The 12297-nt window shown below is 55.2% G+C and overlaps 1 protein-coding gene across 1 annotated transcript; it reads left to right on the plus strand.

Moving 5' to 3' along the window:
* Positions 1-2245: 2245 nt before the first annotated feature.
* On the plus strand, positions 2246-11029 carry STOML1 (stomatin like 1). Its single transcript, XM_052659822.1, has 7 exons — positions 2246-2378; positions 3955-4061; positions 5293-5442; positions 5714-5917; positions 8960-9155; positions 9615-9824; positions 10348-11029. Exons 1-7 carry the CDS (start codon positions 2246-2248, stop codon positions 10539-10541), a joined length of 1194 nt encoding a protein of 397 aa, XP_052515782.1. The 3' UTR covers positions 10542-11029.
* The last annotated feature ends 1268 nt before the right edge of the window (positions 11030-12297 follow it).

A 12297-nucleotide genomic window follows, 5' to 3' on the forward strand; every position in this document is an offset into this window, starting at 1 on the left:
GGGATGGAACCCAGGTCTCCTGCACTGCAGGCAGATTCTTTAGCATCTGAACCACCCCAGATCTAATGCAGGAGCAGGCCCCCAAAGGGAGATTTTCACAGTGTTGAGAGTGGCTGGACAGGAGATCACTCAGCTGGGATTTGAAGTGATGGTGGGAATTTGCCAGGGATTCAGAGGCTGGGGATGGGTGGGTGACACTTAAGACCGAGAGAACAGCATATGCAAAGCCATGGAGGTTTGAAACAGAAGCTGTTTCGAAACTAGTTTTGAAACAAGCAACTCATTTTGGTTATTTTCAGATTCGAGAGGGGATCCATGCATGATGTCAGACCAAGATGGGCTGGGCAAGATGAGATGGACCAGGGCTATGGACCACAGAGAGTTGGTGAAGGGTTTGAAAACAAGGAACCATGTCCATTGTATATATTGGGACAGTCTCTCTGACAACCTAGGGCCAGGTGGTCTGGGACAGTGGCTGTGGGATGAGAGGAGGGACCCGAGTCAGACTGGGAGGACGCTGAGTGGAGATGACAGCATCAGGATGATGCCTGATGTGACAGCAGAAAGGGCTGGTGGATCTGAGGCAGTAGGGAATGGGGAGAGCTGGTGGGCAGGTATGAGAAAAATGAGGAGACAGCAACTTAGCAATGGGTCAAAGGAGAAGCCCCAGCTTCTCCTGGTGAGGGGAGAAGACACAGCTCCAGGTGGCATCACTGGGCCAGTGCCCCTGTCTTCAAACCTCAATGCATTCCATTCATTGTGATGACTCCCATGGACCCATTTTGTGTTCAGTTCCAGCTTGGGACAGATTAGAAGGGCGGTGACAGGACTTTGCTCTTGTAAAACTTTAATAGTTGGGGCTGGGGTGAACTTATAGTTCAGGGTCAGGGTGGGAGGATAGGGGAGAACTAACTTCCTAGGGACAGTGCAAAAACCTCAAGAGCCTACTGCATGCACCCTGCTGCTTGATTAGTGTCCCCAGGGCTTTAGAAGCAGGCTATGAAGCTAGGAAAAGCCAAAGATGGTAAGGAGCCATTTGCAGAAGGGATCTGGAAGTGGACTATGGCTGAGGGGCCTTAGGAGGCAGGACCAGCATGTGTGGAACAAGAAAAGCTTTAATTTCTTTGCCCACTTTGGAACACAGCCTGCCTTGTTGGAAATTAAAATTTGTTGGTATACAGAGTAAATTAACCTTTTGCATTTGGTTTTCTCCAGCCAGGGAGAAGCAAGTTACCTTTGGGTACCTGGATTGTGGGGTGTGCTATTTCAGCATCTGTAAGTCTGAGGGTCTGTGATGCTTGGAAGGGCTGCCCTGGGATAGCACTATGCAATCCCCTTCTTTACTCTGCCATGTTCCCTGAGATCTGCACACAGAATTTCTTTCTTTTTGTGCCGAAGCTCAGGCCCTCCTGCCCCAGGTTGACCCATAATGACCTGGTTACCCCTTCATTCAACAGATAAGCACTGACATCCTCTCTGTGCCAGGCCCTGCTTGCTGGGCTTTGTTGTTGTTCAGTCGCTCAGTCATGTCCGACTCTTTGCAACCCCACGGACTGCAGCACGCTAGGCTTCCCTGTCCTTCACCATCTCCCAGAGTCTCCCGGAGCTTGCTCCAACTCATGTCCATTGAGTTGGTGATGCCATCCAACCATCGCATCCTCTGTCGTCCCCTTCTCCTACTATCTTCAATCTTTCCCAGCAACAGGATCTTTTCTAATGAGTCGGCTCTTCGCATCAGGTGACCAAAGTAATGGAGCTTCAGGGATACGAACAGGAATAATTTGCTGATCATGCCTTGGAGAAACCCTAAAGGCAATCTTCCCCAAATCCGTCCAGAGTTTGTCAGTTTGTGCTGAGAAGGCTGGTAGCATTTCTTTGCCTCTGGAGATTCAGCTCCTGAAAACTCCCTTACAAAGCTCAGCTTCTCTTCCTGCTCCTTTTCTAAGACCTAGTGGGAAAAGGTTTAGGAGGAGCGGACCGTTGTGGGCCTCCAGGACCACTTGACCACCCCCTTCCTCCCAGCCCCGCGATCGGAGTTCGGTCCTCCCAGCGCAGGGGGCGCTATGCAACGGTGCGAGCCGGGCGCGGTCGGCCTCCTCCTCCTGCACTCGGGCCGCCCCTCCCCCTCCCCCGGCAGCACAGGCGAAACCGGAAGCAGCGGTCGGCGGGGGCGGGGCGGTGTAGCGGCTGGCTGGTCAAGTCCCGCTCTGCCCTGGGGCGCGGGGCGTGCCCTCTGTTTGGAACCATGCTTGGCAGGTCTGGGTATCGGGCGCTGCCTTTGGGGGACTTTGACCGTTTCCAGCAGTCGAACTTCGGCTTCCTGGGCTCTCAGAAGGGCTGCTTGTCCCCGGAGCCGGGCGGCGTGGGGCCGGGGGCCGGTGAGTGGCCGCCCAGCGCAGCGGACCCGAGGGAGATCAGCAGGCACCCCCGAACTCTCTGCCTCTCGGGAGTCAGAGTGTCTTGCGTCCTCGCAGCCTAAGAGGAGGGAGCGAGAGGGGTTTTCCACGATGTGGAGAAGGGCTTGGATCAGGCGCTGGGACACTACCGCCCATCCGCCCTTAGAGCTACGGGGCGGCAGCACTGGAGCTCCCTTACTTTCAAGAAGCCTCGCCCCACCTCGTTTCTTCTTGGCATTTATCACCCCAAAGGTTTCAGGTTTCCATTTTGCCCAGAAAGAAACTAAGGTCAAGGCATAGGAGGTCACCAGCACGCCAAGAGCACTTGGTCGCCGAGAAGTGGCAGAATCTTCACCTCAGGGGACACCTCTAGATTCCTCAAGCTTGAGTATCTCCCGGTTTCCTGGTGGAGATGCGCCGGGCAAAAAGGCAGGCCCTTAGATGCCTGTCATGTCTTCCCAGGCCCTGTTTTTCTCCAAAGCCTTGAGTAATTCGCTTGACCCAGAGGTCAGATCCCACATGCCTCGGCCTGACAACCAAACCCCGGAGGATTCGGCCCTTCTGTGACCCCCTCCTGTAATGAGAGCTGCCCCTATCCAAGAGTTCTTTTCCTGCTGGGGCCACATGGGTCAGAAAGAAGCAGGAGATTTAGTATTCCAGTGCTCAGAGAGCCCAAAGGGTGTGGTGTTCCTGGAAGGGTGGAGCAGAAGATTCTGTCTGCTTCCAGTTCAGGGTTGGGAAGAGGATCCCCAAGATCATGGGGTTTTCTCAGCTTTCAGTCCCATCCTGGGGTTCTCATTCACCAGGAGCAGGGACCTGTGCTTCAGCCAAGTCTTTTCTTCCTAGTCCCCCTCCCCTCACCTCTCTTCTGAAGCTGCTTCAAGTGAAGCGTGCATTTTGATGGTCATTAGGACATTAAAGTGTGGTGAAGAATTGTGAGCTAAGAAAGAACATCTTAGCCCTCATCTGTGTCATCTGTTGAAGAGTCATTGATGCTTTATCTCTTTTGGTTAACGCCTTACCTCCAAATTGAAAGCACACTTCCGGGCAATAGTGGAGGAGGTGTTATGCCAAAAGCCTTCAGTTCAACCCAGCATGTGTTTACAGATGCTGAGTTCTTCCTGGCTTTACCAGAAGTGGGAGGCAGTTTAAATCAGACGAAAGGATTGACTCCTGCTCAGCCCATTGAGGAGAGCCGAGCTGTCCTGTGATTAACTTCTCAGTTCCAATGACTGCTGCCTAGCAGAGAATGGGCCTTGTGAGGCTGGGACTTGGAACAAATTGATTCTGATATGTGGAAGGAAGGAACAGTCCTTAACTAGCTCCTGCCCACAGATACGGAGTTAGTATTAGGCAAGGCAAGTATTTGATGGTTTTTAGGGCACTCCAGTGAAATGAAACACTGTGAGTTAGGAAAGAACATCTTAGCTCTGAGAAGGAAGGAGCCCCTGAAAGGGGAGGTGGGCAAAAGGTGCACTTGACTGAGTTCACTCAGCCTGCAGCTGTCATGCCAGACGCAGTTGGCATTTTTTGACTGTCTCTGCTCTTTTGTCCCTAGATGCACCTCAGAGCTGGCCCTCCTGCTTCTGCCATGGCCTTATCAGTTTCCTGGGGTTCTTGCTGCTGCTGATCACCTTCCCCATTTCTGGTTGGTTTGCCCTGAAGGTAAGGCTGGCTGGGTCAGTCCCCAGAGAGGTTGGGCCACACTGAGAGCTTTAACATTGGTGCATGAATTTCCCATCCTCTGCCTGCTTCCTCTAAGTATTATCACATCTCTGAAATGGGTGCAGATGGTAAAGAATCTGCCTGCAGTGCAGGAGTCCTGGGTTCAGTTCTTAGGTTGGGAAGATCTCCTGGAGAAGGGAATGGCACTCCACTCCAGTATTCTTGCCTGGAGAATTCCATAGACAGAGGATCTTGGTGGGGTCGCAAAGAGTTGGACATGACTGAGCAGCTAACACTGTGAAATGGGCTGGACAAGAATTGTTCATTCTCAGCTTTCAGATGAGGAAACTGAGGCTCAACTTTATTGGGAACCAGTAAGTGGCAGAAACAAGTCTTCCCAAACGCCCAAGTTTAGGGGTCTGAACACTGGTGTTAAGGTGCACAGGAATATCTTCTTCCCTTTGGGTTAGGCTAAGTTAGAAATGAAAAACACTCAACCTGGCCCAGCAAGTGATGAGTAAAAGGAATTTCAGCCTCGTTTTCAACAAGGGATGGGGCAGAAGGGAAAGGATGAGCTAGAGTAGAGGCTCCCACCTGGGAGCTGCAGTGGAGGTGGAAGCTGACCCTCACGCAGCCCCAGACAACAGCCACTGTCTCTAGAAGGTTTAGGGTTTGGGGTGGTCTGGAAGGGAGTCCTTCCTTAGGCCCTAAATCCTAATCCTAAAACTGCCACTGAAACAAGTATCTTGTAACCTTGGGCAAGTCACTGCCTCTCTGAGCCTTCTCAATTTGGATATATTTCCTTCCTTGAGGACTCCAGGAACCTGAAGCTGGCAAAGCCCTTCCCTCAGGGTTGCTATTAGAGCAGCCCAGCTTATGCCTTGACTAAGACAAGGGCAGACAGTTTCCTGGTTTGAGTCATGTTTAGCTTTAGACCATACAGATAAAAGGTTTCACAGACCATCAAGTCAGTACAGTATCGTAGTTGAGAGCATGGCTTTTGGAGTTACTCAGAACTGCCTTCAAATCTTGCCTGTTTCACCTGGGGGCTTTGTGGTTTTTGAGCAAATCAGTTAACCTCTCAGAGCTTGTTTTTTTTTTCATCTGGAAACAGAGCTAAGGATCCCTGACCCTGAACCTGAGGGAGAGAGGTGGGGGAAAAGACCTGGGCAGACATAATTGTCAGCATCAGCTCAGTGCTTTTGACCCTTTCCCTCGTTATAATGAGCAGATCGTGCCCACCTATGAGCGCATGATCGTGTTTCGACTGGGCCGGATCCGCACCCCTCAAGGACCCGGTGTGGTTCTGCTCCTGCCCTTCATCGACTCTTTTCAGAGGGTAGATCTGAGGACACGAGCCTTCAGTGTTCCTCCCTGCAAGGTGAGGGGCTTCTCGGCTGCCCTGGACAGAGGGAGTGGGGAGCTTATGCTGGGTGTGTTGTGGATGTCAGTACCTTGGCCTGTGAGTAGCCAGAAAAAGGAGGAGGGAGGCTGGGAGGACATCTTTGCTCTGTATATCGAACCCCCTGCACTTGGGGTTACCATTTTGTTCTCGAGGGGCCAGTGACCAGGCAAGTGGGTCGGGTTAGGTGGTCTCAGTGGGCCTGGCCTCCCTGCAGCCCCTGCCCCTCTTTCCTGGCCTCTCCTAACAGTTGGCCTCTAAGGATGGGGCTGTGCTGTCCGTGGGGGCCGACGTCCAGTTCCGCATCTGGGACCCGGTACTGTCGGTGATGACGGTGAAGGACCTGAACACAGCCACACGCATGACAGCCCAGAATGCCATGACCAAGGCCCTGCTCAAGAGGCCCCTGCGAGAGATCCAGATGGAGAAGCTCAAGATCAGCGACCAACTCCTGGTAGGCAGCTCTGCACCGGGCAGAGTTCCATGGCTGGCACGTGAGCCCGGCTCTGCCTGCTGGGGCACTTTAGCATAGCACCAGATCACTTTGGGCCTCAGTTTACCTTGTGTCCTAAGAGTGTAATAACTTGTGAAGAGTCAGTGGTCTTGGTGGGACTGTGAGCTGAGGAATGAAAGATGGGCACAGACCATAGCGATCTTGGGCAAACTGGGCCTGAGAGGTGAAGGGGCTGGGCCAGGGGAGTGGCCTTGAGTCTTGCCTCAGGTTTCACTCTTCACTGCCCTGCAGGCATTACAACGCTGGGCCTCAGGGGCACTGAGCGGCCTCCTGGGCGGGCAGGTGGGTGAAAGGAGCAGGGGCCTTCCTGGCTCAGTCACCTTCTGGGGAATTCCATGCTCCCCAAGGCAGCATGTGCATTTTTGTGGTTTTGTGTTCTTTGTTCTGGGCCTTTTTCCTGCCTCTTGTCTGAGTGTGAGCAGTTACACTGGAATTCACCTCAGATCCCTCCTGTGACAAGAGGGGTTGAAATAAATACACTGTGAGGGCAAGTCGCCTGTTCCTCATGCTCACCTCAGGCTTTCTCCCATGTCCTGGCAGGGGACCGTGGGTGAAGTTCCTCCTCGTTCCCCTAGGCTCTGCCTTCCCCAGGGTTAGAGGACAGGGAACGGAGTGGGTAATACCATTCCTGGAGGTTCCAGTCCCTTCAGGAAATAAATCAGCTGGCTGAAATTCCCAAGAAAATTCTATTTTTGATAGTAACAATACTTCTCACACGCATAGCATTTTGTCTGCCTCAGTGTATCTCAGCTTTGCATTTTGCTGCACAAAGGCTAGTATCACTCTTTTATTTTGGAGGAAGGAAATTAAGGCTCAGAAGTTATGACTTGCCCCTAAGAGCCGTGGTCAAGGGCAGAGCTGGGCCAGAGCCAGACCACCTGCCCCTGCCCTCCAGTCCACTGCTTGCTGCTGCTGCTGCTGCTGAGTCGCTTCTGTCGTGTCCGACTCTGTGCGACCCCATAGACGGCAGCCCACCGGGCTCCCCCGTCCCTGGGATTCTCCAGGCAAGGACACTGCAGTGGGTTAGTTCACTGCTTAGTCTTACACAAATCAGATTTTGTTCCTGGCCTTTGTTTTTGGCCTTGCTGCACATTACTTTGGTGCAACAAAGCCACCTGAGGCCATTTGAGGGTGTGAGTCCCATACCAGGGCATTAGAGTCCTGTAGGGCCATTACCCAGACTGACTTAGCTCCTGGCAAAGTGGATTCAGTACCTGGATAAAATGAAATCTCAGGAAATCCACCACCTTCGGCAAGGCCTGGTTCAGACATCCGTCTCTCATTTTCACTTCTCCATCTGCCTGTTTTGCACCTGGAGGGACTGCAGGCTTCCCACCTCTCCCTTGCTGGGCCCTCTTAGCTGCTTACCCACTTGTGCCTGCTGCTTTACCCCTCCAGGCCTGGCCCAGCCTCCCCTACTGCTGGCCCCACCCCCACCCATCCCTCTGCAGCAGGCCTTGCCTCTTGATCCTCAGGAGAAAGCGCTCTAGGGTGAGAACTCCTCCAGCGTCACCCCCTGAAGCTCATCTACCTCTGTGCTGTTTTCTGCCTCCCTGGAAGCATCTGGTTCCTCTGCACTCCCCAGTGCTCGGGGCCCAGGACTCGGCTCCCTCTCTCCACTCATCCTCTTCTTGCCTTTCTGCACGCTCTCCTTTTGTCCCACACCCCTTCTAGCTCTTCACCCCTCTCTTCCCTTTCCTTCCTCCCTTCCTCTTGTTACTCTAGGCTCCTAAGACTGACATCACTGCCAACCCCACAGTGACCTCCCTCTTGCCAGCACAGGAACACTTCTCAGTCCTTCCCTCTCGTCACCTGGAGGCAGCCTTGGACTCCATGGCTTGTCCTTCTCTTATTATTGGATCCCCTGTTTCCTCTGAATTCTGTTATTCCACACACCTGGTTACTCCCTGTCCTCCTGTTTCCAGGGTTCCCTCAGTGGTCTCTTTTCACCTGTGATCCCCCTGGGGCTGTTTGCTACTTCTGCACACTAATTATTCACGACACTCTGATCCAGTACCATTCTGTCCTACTTCCTGGACCTGCTTACCCAGTTGTGGTTGGCTGTCCCATAGACACCTCAAGCTTAATGTATTTAAAAATACCTTATTCCTTCCCTAAAGGAATACTCATCATTCCTTCCCTGCCCACCCCCACATCTGTGTCTTCCTCTGTGTGTGCTTTCTGGGTGAATGCCCACACTCATGATCTGTGCAAGGACCCACATCAGAAACCTGGCTTCCCCGGCTCCTCCCCATCCTTTCTCTTTTCGCACACTCAGGCAGCCGAGAAGCCCAGTGGTGCTGCTGCTTTAGGGTCCTTCTGTGGCTTAGAGTCTAAGAGTTGTGCCCCTCCGCCATGAGTCTCGGCTCAAAGCCGCCTCTGCCTGACACTGCGTCTGCGTAACTTTTGCCTGCGGTTTGAAACACCATCCTACCTGGTCTCCCTCCATCCTCACCCCCTCCGGTCCAGCGTCCACATAGCAGCCAAGAGAATCTTTGCAGCTAGGAAGACTGCTCTGTCACTTTGCTGCTAAACTCCTCTCGGGGGCCCCTTGTGCCTCAGAATAAGTCCAAATGAGAGAGAGCAGCCACCCTTGGCTGTCTCCAGTGTCCCAGCCCGCACTTGAGGGTCCAGCTACGTGGAGCTGTGGTTACTCGCAGTTCTGCAAACGTTCGAGGTGCTCCTCTCTGGGCTTTGTCACATGCTGTTGTCTGGAAGGGTCCTCCTTTATGGCCTTCACCTGGATAACTCCTCCTCCTCCTAGCATCACCCCTCCTCCCTGCCCCACACCCTCCCCTGGTGCACACTACAACTTCCCATGGCTGCGTTGTAATTGCCCTCTGCTTCTGTCCAGGCTGGGCACTTCTCAAGGGCTGGCCTGGCACCTCATGGGTCACCATGGCCATACCAGCCTGCCTAAAGAAGGTGCTCTGGATGGGACCTTTGTGGAACGAGTGCCATTTCTCCCCACACTTCCTCCAGCTGGAGATCAACGATGTGACCAGGGCCTGGGGGCTGGAGGTGGACCGCGTGGAGCTGGCAGTGGAGGCCGTGCTCCAGCCGCCCCAGGACAGCCCAGCAGGGCCCAGCCTGGACAGCACCCTGCAGCAGCTGGCCCTCCACTTCCTGGGAGGCAGTGTGCCTTCAGTGGCAGGAGGCGCCCCGCGCCCTGGACCAGGTGAGGAGCCTCAGGGAAAGGGTGGTTTCCCCCGCCGGGCGTTCAGCTTCGTGCCCAGCACAGACTGAGCTTCGCCTCTTGTTCCTTTAACCAAGCACCTTGTGCAGTGCACACCCTGCCCGGCTGTTCCAGCCGCCCTGATTCTAGAGCTGACTAGACTAAGGTAATGAGAAGAGTCTGAGTGTGCGGAGGCCTTTGGGAGCCTCCATAGGAGGAAGCAACAGCATCCGGAACAGAGTTTAAGACTCAAGGCTGGAGTGATTTAGAAATAGGGGTTGGGGTTATGGCTAGAAACTCAAGGGCAGCCTCTCAGCAGAGGAAGAAACTGAACGCAGGCCTGAAGTGGGTGTAAGAGAGAGCGCTGTGAAAGCACGAGGGCCACCGTCATCCTGACCTTGGCAGCACACTGACTTCCTTCTCTCTGCCTCCCTCCCCCATCCCGTTGGCCACCACCAGCAGATACCTTGGAGATGGTGAGCGAGGTTGAGCCGTCTGCACCTCACGGGGGTGCTGGGTCCAGCCCCAAGCAGCCTGTGGCCGAGGGGCTGCTGTCGGCTCTGAAGCCTATCCTGTCAGAGGCCCTGGTCAGCCAGGTCGGGGCCTGCTACCAGTTCAACGTCATCCTGCCCAGCGGCCCCCAGAGCATCTATTTCCTGGATCTCACTGCAGGTGCCGCTGCCCTCCCTGCCCTCTCCTTCCCCGCTGGGGTTGCTCATAGCCCTACCACCTGTGGTCCTTTTCAGACCAGGTCCTATTCCTGCCAGCAGTTTAGGGCAAACCCATAGCTATCAGGAGCTCAGATGGCATTTGCAGGCAGTGACTGCCCAGGCCTTGGGCTCCCTGTCCCATCCCCATGAGCAGGACTGCCCAGATGGCCCAGCTGCCTAGACCAAGAGCCCTGCACACGTTGCAGGCCAGTTCGTGCCAGGCTCTGTCTGAGTGTGTTTTGCGCATCATGTCACCTACTTCTCATCATAAACCCGTGACTTAGTGATTATTATCATCCTCATCTCACCAGTTTGGAAACTGAGGCTCTGAGTGGTCACACAGTCAGTAGGACTTGAACCCTGGGTATTAGCACCTGAGCTCTTAGCCACTCTTTCCACCCCTCCCAGTGGGACGTGCTGACCTCTTCTTCCCTCTGTAGCATAGCTGTCCCCTCACTGATTCTCAGTTTTCTTTCTCCCCACAGGGCAAGGGAGGGTGGGACGTGGAGTGCCTGATGTCATCCCCGACGTGGTGGTGGAGCTGTCCGAGGAGGACCTACGGGCCCTGTTGTGCAGGGAGCTGCGGCCCCTGGGGGCCTACATGAGTGGGCGGTTGAAGGTGAAGGGCGACCTGGCCGTGGCCATGAAGCTGGAGGCTGTCCTCAAGGCCTTGAAGTAGCAGGTTTGGCTGCCTGTCAGTAGCCTGGCCCCGAGCTGGGCACCAAGCCAGGGAGACATCTTGGAGGCAGAGGCTCTGGCACTGCATCTTGGATTGTTGAAGCCCTGAGGAGTGTCAGACCCAGCGGGAGACAGTGAGTGGAGGCTGGGAGACACTGGAGCTAGGAGAGGCTGAGTCGGGCACCCCTGCCCTTCTCACCCACAGTGGTTCTCTCAGCAAGCGTTTGCTGATCCTGGTCCCCTGCCGAGTGCCCTACCTGAACTGGGTACCAGGCAATGACAGGAGAGCCAGGCCTGCTCTGCTCCTCTGGCGACCTGGCTGGAGAGGAGGGGCTGACGGAAACAGCCCAACAGCAGCTGGTTTGGTCCTGGTGTGAGGGAGCTCTGCATGTGACTCAGGCTTCGAGTTCCAGGAGAGGGGGCTCAGAGACAGGGGTCAGAGCAGCTCGGGGAGGGAGAGAGAAGGGACCAAGCAGAGGTCCCTGCATTGGGAGGGATCTGAGATTGGGCTGGGTATGCCTTGCTGATTGCAATCCAGGCCCAGACTGGGGGTGGGGGAGTGGGGGAGACAGCGGGGCAGGGCGGTGTCTCCCTGGCCCTGCTCCTGAGGGTGTCTTGACTCATCTCCCAGCCTCAGTCTTGCATGCCTGACTGGCTGGGGCCAGGGCAGCATGACGGAGAGCCCTGCTGTTCTTGTGCTTCTTACCAGAGGTTTGAAAACCTCAAATAAACGTGCTGTTTACAGTGTATCTGGAGAGCAACAGGGGGGTGGGGAAGAGGGCTCCGAGGTGATGTCCGAGCTGCCAGCCCGGGACCCAGGCCCTGAAGGGTGACCCGAGCCCCAACAGTGATCTGGAGTCACCCACAGTTCCCCTTCCTGACAAGGGCCTTGAAAGCAGGCAGGAGCAGGCACTCTGTTCCTCTTTATAGTCTGGGGAGAGCTTTGCAGGAAGGACGTGGGTGTCGCAGCACTGGTTGGGCAAACTGTTCATCCAGCGAAGGGCAGGGGCTCCTCACACTCGAGGGGAGATGGAGCTGCCATCTCCTGCCCCTCCTGCTGTACCCCTGGTCACTGGTTCCCTGTTGGTCCGGCCCAAACCCCAGGGACCCCAGAGAAGGAGGGCCTTAGACATCTTGAGTTCTAAGGAATGAATCTCACATCCCAGAGAGGCTTGTGAAAAAAAACCCACAGAAATTTGAGCCTCCTCTTTGAGGAACAGCCTCTGGCTTGTCCTCTGGCACCAAGCCTTCCCCGACAGGTCCCTCTCCAACTGCCTTGGCACCAGGCTCCATCCAGTTTACCCTTTGGTTCCTGCCAGTGCCTGTCTTGGCCCGCCTCTTGTAGGTCCTCCTGGAATAGACCAAACTGCCACTGGGTTTAGGTTTCAGCCCCAGGGCCCCTCCCTGAAGGGCCAGAGCCCCAGGCTGCTGACCGCCCCCTGTCCCTCTCTCCACCTCTCTGGAGGCCGCCCAGCTGGGGCTGCCTGTTCAAAAGCCTTCCCTCCAATCCCCACCGCCCATGAGCCCCAGTGGGGCCTGGGCTCCCTGACTGCTTCAGGGCTGTCTTTGTGCCCATTCCCCACTGTTTCTGTTACTGTTCTCGTGTGAGTGTCCGCCCTCCCTGTGGGACCTTGAGCTTCCTGCCTGAGCTGTTCATCATTGTTCCTTCCGCTGCTGCTGCACACAGTGCCCCACAGGGTGAGAGGGGAAGCCCCAGGCGCCTTCCTCGTGACAGCTTAAGGGAAACCGAAACTCAG

This window comes from Budorcas taxicolor, chromosome 21 (assembly GCF_023091745.1).
Source record: "Budorcas taxicolor isolate Tak-1 chromosome 21, Takin1.1, whole genome shotgun sequence".
Lineage (NCBI taxonomy): Eukaryota > Metazoa > Chordata > Mammalia > Artiodactyla > Bovidae > Budorcas > Budorcas taxicolor.